Below are 17,314 nucleotides of genomic sequence, written 5' to 3' on the forward strand. Positions count from 1 at the left end.
CAAGCTCAGGGAATCGATGACAAAGATGAGGCAACACCCACAAGCAGGACTGGTTCGGCAAGACCAAACCGTTATTGGACTTGCGCATGCCTGTTTTACAAGGAGTGGGCAATCCAGATCTCTGATTGGAGGGCAAGTCGTTCCATCTTTTTTTAATGAAAATGCCATTAGTCCTTCCATACTGTACGGCTGGTGATATATCTGATGGTGTGGGTTGATGCTGAGTGCTACAGTGCAAGGTGTTAGTGCTGAATATTGTTAGTGTACATCCTATGACCTATACATAGATATCTATGCAGAACATGTATGTGACGATGCTGCAATGTGATATTTTAATCCTGTGTTCTACTAAAGCCACTGACGCATTTTACCTGTTAATAATGGCATTTTCCATATTTTACAGTGAATGCATAAAGATCCAGCCCACAGACATCCAGCCCGATATATTCAGTTTTTTGTTGCACATCATGTACACTGGAAAGGCCCCAAAGCAAACCATTGACCACATCCGATTGGAGGAGGGAATTCGATTTCTGCATGCCAAGATTCTTTATCACGCAGCGACAGAAAAGAGTCCGATATTGTCAACAGATTCTGTGCATTCTTCAAACCTATATGGGATCCAGATTTCCACTGCACAGAAAACCCCAAAGGAGAGCACGGATGTCAAAGAAAAGTTGACTTCTGTGAATGGAAACCGGACTGCATCACAGAGCGACCACCCCCAGTTACAGCTTTCTCTCGCCATAGGCCTGGAAGGTGTGAACTCTGACCAACAAAGCTCCCACCTTCCAAACCAGGCAGCTGTCAATGTACACCCTGCAGAAGACTATCAGAAAGCGGCTGTGTCCATAAAGCAGGAGAAACGTGATCCAGATTCCGGGTCCCCAAATGAGCCTCCTGCCTCTTCAGCGATCGAGAGTCCCAGTATCTCCAGGACAAGTCTTCAGGTGCATCTGTGCAATTATTGTGGGGAGCCCTTTGAGTCTCGGGGCAGTTTACAAGAGCATGTGCACAGTCACCTTTCGGGCTCCCACCCCTTTGGGGTTCCTGCCTCTATTCTAGAGGGTAGCGATCTGGGTGAAGTAAACGCTGTGCTTGAGGACCTTGAGAATGAGGAAAACCACAAGTTTGGTAACATTCAGATAAAGGGACTTGATCAGCACTCTGAGCTGACAACCCACAGCAGCCTGGAGCCCCTGCAGCTCAACCAGCTGTCTGTGACGTCCAAGGAGACGGATCCAGTTGAGCTGAACTGTAACTTTTCTTTCACAAGAAAAAGAAAACACAGTTGCACGGTCTGTGGTCACAAATTCCTCCGGAAGAGCCAGTTGTTGGAACATGTGTACACTCACAAAGGTAAACCACACAAATTTAGCAGATACCAGAGCTTTGGGAACACGATAGGCGAGACATTCCAGGCGCACCAGGGAAACGTGTCAGGTGGTGCATCAAAACTGAGTGGCAGTGCTTTAGTTCCCCTTGACGCCTTTGGTGCACTTGAACTCAACGTTCCGCTGGATAATGTTAATCATTTTTTGATAGAATAATTTATTTACAGAACCTCTTAAATTGAACATCTGATTTTGGTGCCAAAGCTGGTAGTATTCTGCCCCTCTGAGTCGGAGCGGACACTACTTTTGTTAGCGTGCGCTATATTAATTGGCATCATTTTATGTTTTATTTAATCTGACATTTTTGGTGTATGTGACCCCTCAGGTTGCCTGTTTCCCTAGTGACTTGGCAGGAATCTGTGTCTTGTCTCCTCTTACCTTCTTGTCTCACCTGGTTCCCCCCATTTAACCTTGATGCATTGCAGGTGCACGGCTCTCTGTAATAGCACCTACAAGGAGGACCACAGTTTTTAATAGTATTCCCTTTCTGCAAAATTGACTGTACTTTCTTTGGCTCACTCTTGGCTGTCTTTTAGTATTGAAATGAAGCTTCAGTCTAAATGTTGCGTGGCGTGGCTTCTGGAAATTCCTCTCCCCCAAACAATGTGGGGATGATGTTTGTCTTGAATACTATTTGTAAAGTAGAGCTTGACACTGTCAAAAGTATTTGGGGAAGAGTTCTTATTTCGATGCATTAGTATCAGTAGTTTTCCATTGTAACCCCCCCCCCCAACAAGAACGGGGTGGTACAAGCAAGATTTGGGTAATAGCAAAAAGTCCTACCTCTTAAATAGAATGATGAAGACACTCATCTCCGCCTTTAAACCTTGTAATTTTATATTGTGGCAACAAAATGTTTAATGCATTCCTTGGGGATACCATTTGAAAGGGAAATTTGGAGTTTACTCTTATAGACTGGACATCCCATTTAATTGTTAAAACACACTATTCGTCCTGCTCATAGGCTTCTTATTGCACTTTCATCTTCTTCATTGTCAGTCTTTTTTTTTGGGGAATATGTGCACATTTTCATTGAAAGCTTTGTCCTCCTCACTTCTGATTTAAGAAGAAAGCTACCTTGAATTTCTGTGTTTTCTTTATCCAAACTTCCATAAAATGTGAAATCTGTGACTAAGTTTGATACTTTTGACGTGTGTGTGTGTGTGTATTTATTAGATAAACCAGTTTATTAACTATTTTAACGAAAAGCTAGGAAACCACACACTGAAATGTTTCACTTTCAAAAGGGTCCAGAAGTTATGGTCCACTTGGGAATTGGCCAGATGTGAATTATTTCCGCCTACTTTCCATGGAACTCTGTACATATCACAAGAAGTCGGATCTTCACTTCCATAGCTCCTCTTATTTCGCTGTTTTCCTTTAAATCAGGATACCGTTTGGCAGCCATCTTGTGTTTTCTAGCCAGAGTAGCATTTTTCTTTTTTCAAATATTCTGTATTATATCTTTAAAACATTGTATTAAACCTGTTTCTATGTTGCTGACATTCTGATAGAAACATACCAAGAATTAATTAACTCCAACAAGTTGAAGGAGCTTTAATCGATGAGAAAACAACAAAACATGCATACTACGAGCCAGAATCTTTACCAGAAAGCATCACATGTTCTTAATTGTCTTTTCTATGTGTTGTCTCTCCTCTGCAACTTCTTTTGTACAACAACAGTGGAGAAATATGTGGATTTCGGGACCCGCTGCATCCCACACATACTTTTTTTTTATCCCAATTCTGTGTACCTTGCATGCCATTTTGCATTTCACTTTAGTATAGTCTACTTGTATACTGTGGTAGAGATTAAACACACACAAAGTACAGGTCTGCCATGCTTCTATCATTCTAAAGTGCTGACAACTAGCCTGTATGACCCTCCAACCACTAGTAACTGGCCCCTAAAAGATGGACTATCCCTAGAAAGGAGCGGGTGGGCTGCCAATCTAGGTTGAGGGGACAGAAGAGAAACTGGCCCTCCTTAAACTGAGGCAATGTCCGTAGGCATAAGTGTGTTACAAAAAATATGCCCCTAAATAGAAACCAAGAGACACATCCGGACTATGAGCACAGGTGGAGGAAGATGCACTTTAATACTTCCACTTCTCTGCTCAAAAACAATGAAACGCATTTAAAATATGTATTTAGTCACGGGTGCTCAGTCATTAACTGGGCATCCCACTTTGTCTACAGTCAACTGGTTTCAGTGGGTTGTGCTATCTCTTTTCCCCCCACATTCTTCAGGACCGAACAATTGATTGGAATAAATTAATTCATACAATTGGTCACTGGTTCAAAAGCTTAGGCTACTGCATCTTGTTGCGAGCTCCCCGTGGATGCGAACGCGATGGCTCCCAAATGAATTGGCTATGCTTGCTTTAATACGGGGGGTAGTGGCCATCTAAATTCAGGCTGCTGCTTACACCTCGTCATAGTGCCGGGCAGAGCTTTGACCGCGTCTGCATCAGATCTTGGTGCCAAGTGAAAAGCTCTGTGGCAGTTGTATGCGGCTCACCAGCTCCTATCTAGGCACAGTCCATCTTTTAGGGGTCAGTTGTTAGTGGTTGGAGGGTCATACAGGCTAGTTGTCAGCACTTTTGAATAACATAAGTAAGCATGGTGGGCTTGTACTTTGTGTGAGTTTAGTACTTGCTTTGGCTTTTGTACAGGGTCTGGTTGCCCATTTCCGGGCATCCACCCTTGAGCACATGTCAAGACAATAGGGCCTGCAAAAAGCAGAAGGGGAAGCCCGAGTTGTGGCTTTAGTAGTGGAGTCCCAGGGGACGTGTCTTTGGAAAACGACCAAAGCTGCTTAGGCTCTCACCACGTGAGTGTGGCAACCACTGGGTTAAGGTAACCTCTGAGCTGCACAGCTTTCCAAAATGCACAACACAATTCAAATACAGATGGTCGCCTTGCTTGCTGGAGAGCCATTATTGATGTGTACTATCGTTCGTAGATAGAATTTTAGGGACCTCCCAATATCCAAAGAGTAAAGAACCCTTTCTATGGATTAGGGAAGAACACTGGAATAAATATTTCCTGATTGATATGGAACGCCAACACTGCCTTTGGCAAAAACAACGGATTAGTGCAGAGCACCGCCTTGTCCTGGGCAAAGACCATCAACTGTTCTTCAGCGGACAATGCTTGAAGTTCACTTTGTGAATATTTCTGAAGCACACACACACACACACACACACACACACACACACACACACACACGTTTGTCAGTTGAATTATCTTTCAGAGTCAACTTATTCAGTGGTCCTGTACACGCAACAGAAGTGTCTGGCAGATGTATGACCTCAGCCCTTTGCCTTGTGTTCTCTTCTCCCTGTACTCTGCTTTCACAGCTGAACCGTCATTCCTTTTTTAAGGGACACCCAAACTTCCTTTTGACTCAGTATTGGGAAATGGCGAGTGTGCGAAGGGGAGTATGCTTGTCAGATTATTAACATTTTGCATTCATATACCGATCTCTGCAGAGGACAGGTGGCAGACAACAAAGAGTGTATAATGTGTCTTCATCTGCTATAGGCCCCCATGGGGAATGCACCACTCCTAGGCTATATGTTATTGTTCGTAAGGCCATTTAGAAGAGCGCCTGATATTCACAGAGTTATTAACCATAGTAACCATAGTAACCTCCATACAAACCCATTGAAGACTACTGATAAGAGTTTCAAGTGCAGTATTTCACCAGGCTGATTATCTCTAAAGTTATCTACATCCTAGAGAGCTATCTGTCTTGGGTTGATAACGCTATAAATAAAATAGTGCTGCCCTATACAATAAAGACCTATATTTGGGACACAAAGCATACGTTTGGGGTAATGTTTATACCCACAATGCATTGTTCAGTGCGTCTGCACTGGTTGTGAACTTCCAGCGGTAGGGTTGGTGCTGTGGGGGGTTTAGATTATTAGCTGAAATTGCTTATTCTGCTGTCAAATTTCAGGTAGAAGGGTATTTTCATGCTTTTTTTTAAACCCGCCACAACGTTGATGGTGTTAGCGTTTTTTAACAGTGTATGTTTTTACACAATGCAAGTCACACTCCTTGATCAGTACAATTACTGCTTCCATTTTCAGAAGATATTCATCATACCATGGACTGCACTGTCACTGGCAACCTAGAACTACAACGGTTACCAGCAGCGTTGAGGCAGAAACAAGCTTGCAAGAGTGCCCCTAATAGCCTTTAGCGATGAATCCTAAATATAGTTAGACTTTGGGATTGTTTGCCTCACTTTGAGCATCCGTCATCTCTTCCCCTTCCCATACTGCCTCCTCTTTATCTGTTGTGTGGGTGCCCTGAGCATTCATACAGCGGTTTTCTTTGATAGTGTCTGCCATCTTTATTGTTTGGCAATTCGGTAAATACAACAATAAAGTTTCCTTCCCTTTTTTAAATCAGCATTTTTGTTTTAGTGGGGCATAGTTATAGAGAGTATAGTTTCAGGAATCTGATATAATGCTCTGATTGACGTGGAATATATGGGTTTGCATTCTCACATAGATATTTAAGAGCCACTGAGTGCAAACACATGTTTAAAGATTTGGCTGAGTGTTTGAAAAATCCCTCTTTTTCCTTAACAAAAAGCCAATGCAGAGGCTGACAGCCAGGGCCAACAAAATTACATGTTGTGAATGTCTAAATAATGATCGTATGGAGATCTCTAGCCGTTTGTACATGAGTATTTATCATAATTGTATATCAGTATAAAAGAAGAAATCATTGTCTTAAAGGCAAGCCTTTGTGCTTCAGAATAACAGTAATTCGAGCAATTACTACCCTACTCTTAAAATGCTGGGAATTGTACACCAATTGTCTTGATTTGCCCTATTTACCATTGTCCTTTGCATATGTGAAACTGTCTATAAGAGAGGTGTAGCAACACCTCTTCAGTACAATCCGTCACAAAAAAAACATATTAACAATGTTTAACTTTTCCAAATCATAAGCAGTCAATCATTGTGTAACCCAAAGGATTTTGTGATGCTGTCTCCAATGTGGCTATTATAGTGTGTGGGAGTCAGTTTCCATTGCCTTCCTCCTTCCTGATTTTGTACTGTTTGCTGTTGGTTATTTTTGCTCAAATGTGTCTTATTGGTAACAGGAATTTAAGTTGTCTGATCTAATTATTTGTTAAAGTGCAGATATTTTATAATATTTTCTAACAAAAACAAGTTTGAAAAACAGTTAAAAAATAATTCGTTCACCGAACTATGACAACATTTTTTATAAACCTGTAAATATGTTGTGCTAATGTTATGTTCTGTACATACACGTCATTGATTCCAAAACATTTTGTAATTATACACATCAGTTTCCTATGTAACGTCCCACATATATTCATATGATTATTGATGTTAAGAATGTTTTTTTACCAGTTGCTTTTTAATTTTTACTTTAATAAATGTTCTTTTTTTAAGACCATTTACTGTGTATAATGTATCATTGAGATCAATCATTTTTTTTATCATGGTGGAATGTTTACATTTTTTTTACACCAATCACAGAACATATCACTGATCAATAATGTACTTGTTAAATGTTTAATGTGATAAAGAATCCGGTAACTTATGAAGTGACGCAGGGTTGGGCACAGCATTTCCCAGAATCGCTTACACAGATACTTTGATTTGTGTGGAGCTCGTATTTTGACCTCTTAGTTGTGGACAATGTGGATATTCGCTTCCTAGCCCCCGGACCCTAAGTTGTGCATTGCTTAGCACTTAAGGATTAAGCATTTAGTTGGTGGTTAACATCGGATGGTCTTGACATTGGTTGGAGTAAATATGTGTCTTTCTTAAAATATTTGGAATGAGTCTCAGTGCAGACCACTGCTGTTTTGTACTCTTTGTTCACATTCAATGTAAATATTGAAACATAAAAATTAAAAATGCCAGTGCTTAACTGTTGACTTGCAAGTAGCCCTTCAGAATTACTATATTCCACTGTATTAGCAAAGGAACAAAGATGGATATATCGCTGAAATACCACTCAAAATGATCTTAATGAAGAAATTCAATGTTTCACCTTCGCCACATTGAAATAATAATACTAACGCACAAATACACTGGTAAATGGGGAATGCAATTTAGCAGTGTTGTGCTAAAAGAGGTAGTTATATTAAAGAAACTCCAAAGATCTTAACTATTTTAATGAATTGTGTAATCGTACCTCTGACCATAAATTGAAATACTTACAGACCATGCAATGTTCTCCCAGTGTCTAAATATAACTAAATGGTACTTTGGTGTGCACATTATAATAGTATAACATTTCTTGGTAATAAAGATGCGAATAAGGCTCTAGTAAATTGCTCAAAGTTCTTCATCCAGCATAAATTAATAACGTTCATATGTAATAATGTATGGCGTGTAAGGACTTTGATGCTAAGCAAGCAGCAAACAGCGAAATGCACTCTACGACCGCAGTGCTGAAAAGAGAGTACATAGACCGCAGAATGCACCCATTTGAGTCACGCATTTCAGGTGCAATAACTTCACAACTCAACCGCCTCAAACCAGTGAGTATCAGTAGATGCTCATAACCCCATAACACAGTTGAATTATCAAAGAATAAGTCACGCCATACTAATTCCCTCATTGCGCACAGGTCGTTTGTGTAAGAAAAGCTGGAACTGTGTTTAAGGAGCAAGGTGATTTCAAGCAACAAATGGCAGTAAGTGTAATTAATTTAATCACTGTCATTAGTGTATATAAGAGCTTCATATTCACAAGGTAACTATATTTGATTTGTATTATATTTTAGAAAATTAAAGGTGATGATTCCTAGTGAAATATATCACCCGACACATCAATGATCAACAAAGGATTACTTTAATGACACTGGGCCTCATCACTAGTTGGGCGGTATCCCGGCGGTAATACCACCCAACTGTAATAGCGTTGGCGCCAACTGGCCGGATCACAAGTTAGGCATTAACGGTTACTCTCCATTGGGTCCATTGGACCCAATGGGGTATTTTCAGCAGCAAATGCTGCACGCTAATACAGCTGATGGTAATTGTATCACAAACGGGGCGCTAAATGGGATTTTTTCCCTCCAGAAAAAAGCTGGAGGTGACACAGCCCATTTAGCGCCCCAACTCATGATCAGGCCAGCCCTTAAATGCAGCAGTATTACCGTTACCGTCGCATTTAAGGGCTATTGCCCAACTTGTGATCAGGCTCATTGAATTGAATGATGCATGGACTGCAACAAAAATGTATAATTGATATGAAAGAGAGAACTAGTGTCCTTGTTGATGGACATTTCCGTCCCCTGTAAACCATATATGCTGAGAAGGACTCAGTCAGAATTTTAAATCCATTTGTGTACATAATAATACATGAGTATTTTTGTGTTTGCTGGTCTGAGCCAGAATTTAATTAGTGCTTTGCAAGAAAAACATATGATAAACAAATACAAAAATGAGCTCTGTGTTTCGAGATCACCGTCCCTTCACCAGGAGCAGTACATCTTTAGGAAAGTAGCAAATACTCTTCAAACTTCATATCTAAAAAAGAATACATTCATAGGGTGACTTTAGTCTGGGCATGTCTTCTAGCAATCAATACTATTGATCATGTAGGTATAGGCAGTAATTGGTGCAATACAACATCACTGTGTTAAATTCTTGAAGGTCCTGGGAGAAGTATATTCTTCAAGATTGTAGGAATAAGTTAATCCTTTCTTGATTGGGCAGGAAGATTCTCTATCACCTGGAATTTGTATTGCTATTATGAAATTATTTTTAAAAAAAATAATTGTATTAATTTTATTTCAACAAACTATACAAACCAAACTTGCAGTGCATATAGTAACATTATAAACAGCTATTATGAAATATTTCTTTTTCTTTTGGGACTTACATTTTTTTTAAATACAAATATGTATAATAAAAGAACATTTTGTCTCAGAATGAAGTGACGAGCATAGCTATGCGTTTCCTCCAAGGTAAACCTGTATGTGCGATGTAGAAGTCTCATGCCTGTTACAGGTTAATGTGTACGCAAATGCAAGTAAGAATCTTGTTGCAGATTGATACTAGTTGGATATTGAAAATGTTGGTCTTATCTGACGAGATCTCTGAATTAGTAATAAATTAGGTACAATGCCCACCTCAATTAAAGGAGGACCAAATGTCAATTATTTAAAAAATACATTATAGTAGATTGGAATGCCTTCAGAATAATCTGGGGGACCATCAGTGTTCAACTCCAAAGAATTAAATATTGATTCATTTATTGAAAATAAAGGTGAAGTTGCCTTGTCCAAACAACTTTAAATTAAAAAAAAGGCATACGAGTAAGATGAATTTCAATGAAAACATTGTTTTATTACAAATGTTCATCCGATTATGCATGTGTTTTTATGGGCTGCAAAAAATGTATAGAGATCTGCAAAAGCCACCCCTGTGTCCAACTGCGGCAAGGACAGGTGGACGACTAGAACCTATGGGCCAGTGTAAATATGTAATTTTACAACCTTTTCATACATTGAACTGATTCCTTCATTTTTACTTGTATCGCGCTTGTACACAAGTGTTTCAGAGTGCGACTAGGTAAGGGATGGGACCAGGGGAGAACACAACACAACAACGATCTTACTAGGCCCAGCGACAATGAGAACATGCAAGTGCATGGGAAAGGGAAAAAGTTCATGGAAGGGGGAGAGTGGAAAGTGCGAAGCAGAGGAGAGCAGATAAATAATAAATAAAAATAGAAAATGGAGGCAATAAACAGTGGTAGTGCAGCCAAAAAGAGGCAAGTGCTGTGTTTAAGGCAGCCGACTGGGTAAGTCTGATAAGTACAGAAAAATAAGTCCCCAGTGCAAGGGGTGGCCAGGAGGTAGTGCAGGAGGGTGGCAGGGTGAGCAGGTACCTGGGCCCAGGGGGCAGCGGGTGGCCAGCTGCACTGTGCCAAGAGAGCAGATCAGCAGGGGAGAGGGGAAGCGAAGGCAGAAACAAAGAGAGTTAAAGACACTGGGCATTTCTTGCAGCACTTAGAATCTATCAACAAATTACCTGCTGAGCATTGGCTTTTTACCATATGTGACAAAGTGGGAATAGAAGAGCCAGACCAGAGTCCTATACAGAGTCAATTAGACAATGGTTCAGCAAGCTGTGATGACTGAATGGAATTATGAGGTCAGCATGTGTCAGGAGGGGAGGGTCTCTGTGGCTCTCTGTGTGAAGGACGTGTCTTGTGGCCAATGGGGAGAGAGAGAAGCCTTCAAATAGGGGAGGAACACCTAGGAGTTGAGAAGACCACATAGAAGATTCTGGCCAGATTTTATTGGCTGGGAGTTTATGGACAGGTGGCCCGCTTCTGTCAGCACTGCCCGGAATGCCAAAAGAAGAATCGACCGAACATTCCCAAGGCTCCTCTTCAGTCAATGCCGATGATAGTAGAACCCTTCCAACGGATCGGAATGGACATAGTAGGCCCATTGGACCCCACCAGTAGAGGACATAGATATGTCCTGGCGATTGAGGACCACGCGACCAGGTATCCTGAGGCTTTTCCTTTACGCACTATGACTGCCCAACAAATATGTGATGCCCTGGTTCCGTTTATATCAAGGGAGGGTATTCCCAAGGAAATAGTTACAGATGGGGGAAGTAATTTCATGTCAGCGGTACAAACAGGTATGCGAAACCCTGCACATCCAACAGCTCCGGACCGCGGTTTATCATCCTCAGACCGATGGTCTGGTTGAGAGATACAACCAGACGATAAAACAAATGCTGAAGAAGACCGTACAACCAGGAGAGCGGAATTGGGACAGGATCTTACCTTGGATCCTGATGACATTGAGGAATACCCCCCAGTCTTCAACAGACTATGCCCCCTTTGAACTGTTGTTCGGGAGACCAGTGAGGACTCTACTGGATATTTTGAAGGAAGCTTGGAAGGAGCAACTCAGTACTGAGGTTACCTTGACGGAATATGCTTCAGACCTAAAAGACAGAGTAGAGAAACTGCAGTCGGTGGCTTAGAAACATCTGCAACAAGCAGCAGGGAAACGAGAACAATATTACAATCGGAGGTCCCGAATGCGCAGTTTCCAAGTTGGAGACAAAGTCCTTGTACTTTTACCCATGACAGAAAATAAATTGCTAGCGTCATGGAAGGGTCTGTATACCATCGAGGAAGTATTGGGGCCACTAACCTATAGGGTAGGACAACATAACAGTAAAGTACCTCTTCAAACATATATCAATTTACTAAAAAAATGGATAGAGCCAGAGACGACAATCGCAATGATTAACCTGGAGGAGGGGACAACGGAGTACCTGTCGTCGACTGAGAGTCCGCTTGGGAGAGAAGCTCTGAACATCAATCCCGAGCTGGGTCCTATACAGAAGGAGGAACTGTCTCAGTTACTGGAGCAGTATGCAGACTTATTCTCATCGATACCAGGGAGGACATTAACTTGCCACTATATATTCAGACCGACCCAGGGGCGAAAGTAAGAATGCGTCCATATAGGATTCTGGAAGCCAGATTACAAGCCATAGAAAAAGTACAAGAGATGCTACGGTTGGGGGTGGTTGAACCCTCGCATAGCGACTGGTGCTCTCCTCTCGTGATGGTGCCAAAGCCAGACGGGAGTATTCGCTTCTGCATGGATTTTCGGAAATTAAATGAGGTGTCCAAATTCGACGCATATCCGATGCCCAGGATCGACAATCTGTTGGAGAAGCTTGGCGAGGCTAAATACCTAACCATAGATTTAACAAAGGGCTATTGGCAGATTCCTTTGTTTCCCGAGGACAAGGAGAAAACTGCTTTTGTGACACCTAGTGGACTATTTCAGTTTACTGTCCTCCGATTCAGACTTCATGGCGCCCCGGCCACTTTTCAAAGATTAATGAACTACCTAATAAAGGGTCATGAGAGTTACGCCGGGGCATATTTGGATGATATCGTGGTATATAGTCAAAACTGGGCAGATCACCTAAGTCATCTAGCAGCAGTCTTCCAAACCCTGAAAGGAGCGGGACCTCTGATCTGTACCCCTCCCCGGAAGTTTTTCAAGGGTGGCAACCTTCTCCACATTGCCACTCTAAATTCTCGCTCTGCCATCAAGCACTCCTCTGATATCTGTCGCCTTCTTGAGGAACTGGACCTCGACGTCCTCGGTCTCACTGAGACTTGGTTCACTGCCAGCTCTGCCACCAGCTTCGACACACTCCTACCTGACGGCTACAAGATCCTCTCCGTGCCCAGGCCTAACCGTTCAGGGGGTGGTGTTGCCCTTATCTTCCCTGAGTGGATTCCTGCCACTGTAACTCCTACGCAGACCTACTCCTCTTTTGAATGTCTTGTCTGCCGACTCTCTCTCTCTCCTAGCCATTCCCTTACCGTGGCCACTATCTATCGGCCACCTGGTCAAATTTCCTCCTTCCTCTCTGAGTGGGCTGACCTCTCCTCCTCACTCCTGTCCTCAACCACCCAACTCCTCTTTCTCGGTGACTTCAACATCCACCTCGATGCCTCCTGTCCCCCCACTGGTCTTTTTCGCGAACTCTGCAACTCTCTCTCACTCTCTATTCTCCCGTCTGGGCCTACTCACTCTGCAGGGCACACTCTTGATGCTCTGATCTCTTCTGACCTTCCCCTCTCCCTCCCTCTCTCCACTCCTCTCTCCTGGAGCGATCACTTTCTCCTATCCTCCTACCTCTCCCTCCCTAACCCACAGGCAAAGCCACCCTCTTCACTGCCACCCACCTTCTCGGTCATCCGACCCATGAAGCGCGTGTCAGTTGAGGCTTTCGCTGCTACCTTCTCGCCCCCTTCTCCCCCCTCGGCTGACTCCCACCCTGACACAGCCCTCTCCATGCTCTATTCCTCTATATCTGATACTCTCGATATCCTTGCCCCCGTCATGAGAATCCGCCTGAAGCCCAAAGCCAAATGTAACTCCTGGTATGACTCGGATCTCGTCACCCTAAAACGCAAGTGCAGGGTGGCAGAGAGGAAATGGCGTGCTTCATGTTCATCCTCTGACAAACTGGCCTGCCGCCTGCTCCAAAGGCAATACCGGCTCTCCGTTCTCACCAAGAAGAGAGCCCTTATCCAAGCCCGCATCTCTGAGGCATCTAACAACTCGGCCGAACTCTTTAAAATCTGCAAGAAGCTGGCCAACCCTGCTGCAGTCTCTACCTCTCCTGTCCCCTCCCAGGCCCTTTGCACTGCACTGGCCTCGCACTTCATCTCAAAAACTCAGGACATCCTGTCCTCGCTCTCCTCCTCTCACCTCCCTCCCTCTCTTTCCGGCTCTTCCTCTTGCTCTCTTGCAGCTGCCCCTCCGCCCCCCTTCTCTGCTTTTCCACCTTTTTCTGCTGATGAGGTTTCCAGACAAGTCCGATCTATGAAAGCCTCGTCTAAACAGGTTCACCCCTGTTCCTCCAAAACCATCAAGGACCACATCGACTCCCTGGCTCCTGCCCTGGCTGATTTTTGCAACCACTCATTCGCCTCTGGAGTCTTCCCATCCCCCCTCAAGCACTCCCTTGTGCACCCCCTCCTCAAGAAACCCTCTTCCGACCCCTCCTGCCCGGCCAACTATCGCCCAATCTCCATTACTCCCTTCCTGGGCAAGCTCCTGGAGAAACTGGCCATCTCCCAGCTTAACCTCCATGCTGAATATGTTGGTAATCTTCATGACCAGCTTCCGGCTTCCGGCTTCAGAGCGGCCAGAAGCACGGAAACTGCTCTCCTGAACATCCGTGAGGACCTGCTCCTGAACCTCGATTCCAACACTCCCTGTGTTCTCATTCTGCTCGATCTCTCCTCTGCCTTTGACACTGTCAACCATGCCATCCTGCTCAACCGTCTCCGTGATAACCTGGGTATCACTGGTCAGGCTCTGGCATGGCTGACCTCTTTCCTTTCCGGTCGACCCTCCCAGGTCCAAATGGGCTCCTTCCTCTCCGACATCTTTTTCTCCACCTGTGGTGTCCCCCAGGGATCCAACCTCTCTCCCTGGCTTTTCAACCAGTATCTGGCACTCCTTGCCCACCGCATCGCCGCTCTCTGCCCCCACTTCCAGTGCTATGCGGACGATACCCAGCTCATTTTCAGGCTACCCTCGGCCTCCTCCTCTTCTTCCCTCATCTCCGACTGTCTGTCTGCTATCCAGGAATGGTGTGCTGCCAATGACCTCTGCCTTAACGCCAGTAAGACTGAGATTCTACTCATCGGCACACCCACTCCCTCCTTCCCTGCAGCTCTCTGGCCGGCCTCCCTTGGCCCCCTTCCTGCCCCTACCTGCAAGGCTAAAAACCTCGGGGTCATCTTCGACTCCACACTCTCCTTCTCTCCTCATATATCTGACGTCTCTAAGAAGTCACACTACCAGCTGCACCTCCTCAGAGGTATTCTTCCCTTCCTCTCCTTCCCCCAGAAGCTCACTGTCTCCCGAGCCCTGGTTCTCTCAAGGCTGGACTACTGTAACAGCCTCTATCTTAATCTGCCTGCCTCCACTCTCCGCCCTCTGCAACTTATCCAGAACAGAACTGCGAGACTTGTCCTTGGCCTCAAGCCCAGGGACCGTATCTCTCCAGGACTGAAATCTCTTCACTGGCTCCCAGTGGCTGCGAGGATTAAGTTCAAAACCCTCTGCATTGTCCACAAGGCCTTCTGGGGCCTGGGGCCTAAATACCTTCAACTCTCTCTTCCTAAATATCTTCCTTCACGAGCCCTTCGCTCATCCGTCTCCAACTCCCTCATGGTCAGCCGCTTCTCGAAGCAACAAGCTGGGGGTAGATCTCTCTCCGCAGCAGGGGCCTCCCTCTGGAACAGCCTTCCTGCCTCCCTGAAACTTGAGGAGAACCATCTCCGGTTCCGGAAGCACCTCAAAACCTTCCTCTTCGCTTCTGCCTTTTCTCTCCCTCTCCCCTGCTAAACCTGCTTAACTCCCCACTGAAATTCTGCACTAAACCTGCATCTTGGCCACTCTCAGCGACCTCGGTCCAGGGCCCAGCCACTCTCCACTTGCACTGCCTCCCTGGCTCCCCCTGCACTGTGGGACTGTCACTGTATCCCTACAGCCCCCTTCCTAGCACTTGCTCTGCACTTACCTCGCACTTGCCACCAGCTGGCCCTTTTATTTATTATTTATTATTTTATTACGCTACTTACCGTGTACTGCACTTTCCCCCCCACCTCCTCCCCCTGCACTTTCTCCTTTTCCCCCTACCTCTGCACTTGCGCGATCTGAATGACACCTGGCCTAGTAGGATCGTTTGTCTGTCTTCCCCTTGTTTCCCTCCCTCCCTGCCTCGTCGCGCCTTGAAACACTTGTGTATAGGCGCGTTACAAATACCATATCATATCATATCATACACATAAACCCGAAAAAGACAAACCTGGCAAACCCTTATACTAAATACTTGGGATATTTTGTGGGCCAAGGAACCATCCGACCACAGCAGGAAAAGGTGGAAGCCATACAACAACTACAATTTCCCACGAATACCAGGCAAATTAGGGCATTCCTTGGGTTTGTAGGATACTATCGACGATTTATACCACATTTCTCATCTATTGCAACTCCCCTGACCAATCTGCTAAGAGTTGAGGCACCGCCAAAAAAGGAGTGGAGAAACCCTCAAACGAAAGAGGCTTTTAAAGCCCTGAAAACAGCACTTTCAGACAAGGCTGTACTTCACTGCCCCGACTTTAAAATGCCTTTCTATCTGCACACGGATGCTTCCGTAACGGGTCTAGGAGCAGTCCTCTTCCAGAATCAAGGAGAGGACGAGAGGCCCATTTTATTTATTAGCAGAAAGTTGATGCCGCATGAGTTGAAGTACGCAACGATAGAAAAGGAGTGTCTGGCGGTGAAATGGGCGGTGAAGAGGCCTTGAGGTATTATCTACTGGGCAGGAGGTTTACATTAGTAACGGACCATGCGCCACTGGTGTGGCTGTTTAGGAATAAAGAAACAAACCCCAGGGTCCTGAGATGGTTCTTATCGTTGCAGCCTTATTCGTTCCAGACTGTACAGCAACCCGGAAGTAAGATGGCTCAAGCTGATTTCCTATCCAGGATACATGCCCTTCTCGAGCGTAAGGGCTTAAGGGAGAGGATATGTGACAAGTGGGAATGGAAGAGCCAGACCAGAGCCCTATACAGAGTCAATTAGACAATGGTTCAGCAAGCTGTGATGACTGAATGGAATTATGAGGTCAATATGTGTCAGGAGGGGAGGGTCTCTGTGGCTCTCTGTGTGAAGGACGTGTCTTGTGGCCAATGGGGAGAGAGAGAAGCCTTAAGAGGTACTTTCTTTTAATACTGGCTTTTTCTTCTGTGTGTTATGAATAGCCGTTGCAAGAGGAGGAAGGGAGCCTCCAGGAAGACGAGGCTGAGTTCGAGTGGGCCTATTAATAAGAAAAGGCTGTACATCACGCTCCTGTTGAGCTACGTTCGTTAAGTTGGAAAATAATCCGAACCGCGAAGGTTCAGGAACTATTCGTTCACATTGAGACAGGCTGATTTTAAAGAGGAAAGGGAGTGAGAATCATACGTCGCTGCGTCGCCAGCAAGTGGGCGAAGCAACACCTGATCCCAGCCGCAAGATACTGCTTTAAGAAGGTTCCTCTCTCAGGCCCCCACCGTTGAGAGGGAGGAGCCTGAGGTAGGCCTGGCAGGGCCGCTGTCTCCAGCTGACACGGAGCGGCCCGTTGAAGGAAAAGGAAGGCGGGCCGGCCGCCAACAGCTGACAGAGGATGTGCTCCTCTCTGGCCCCCACTGCAGAGAGGGAGGAGCCAGGGTGAGCCTGCCAGGGCCGCGGACTACAGCTGACGTGGCGCAGCCCGGTATAACGAGGGGTGGGCGGGGCCAGCCTGCGGCAGCTGAGCTGTCAACGCTACAGCCAAGAAGGATC

At 44.9% G+C, this 17,314-nt stretch overlaps 1 protein-coding gene across 1 annotated transcript in view; it reads left to right on the top strand.

Moving 5' to 3' along the window:
• The window catches only part of ZBTB25 (zinc finger and BTB domain containing 25), a 64,631-nt gene extending 57,787 nt beyond the window's left edge, over positions 1-6,844 (top strand). Inside the window, exon 3 of the mRNA XM_069638216.1 lies at positions 404-6,844. Within this exon, the coding sequence (XP_069494317.1) occupies positions 404-1,550 (1,147 nt within the window). The 3' untranslated portion in view covers positions 1,551-6,844. The remainder of the gene's footprint in view (positions 1-403) is intronic.
• The last annotated feature ends 10,470 nt before the right edge of the window (positions 6,845-17,314 follow it).

The sequence above is a fragment of the Ambystoma mexicanum genome, chromosome 14 (assembly GCF_040938575.1).
Source record: "Ambystoma mexicanum isolate Mex_15411 chromosome 14, UKY_AmexF1_1, whole genome shotgun sequence".
In the NCBI taxonomy this organism is placed as follows: Eukaryota; Metazoa; Chordata; class Amphibia; order Caudata; family Ambystomatidae; genus Ambystoma; species Ambystoma mexicanum.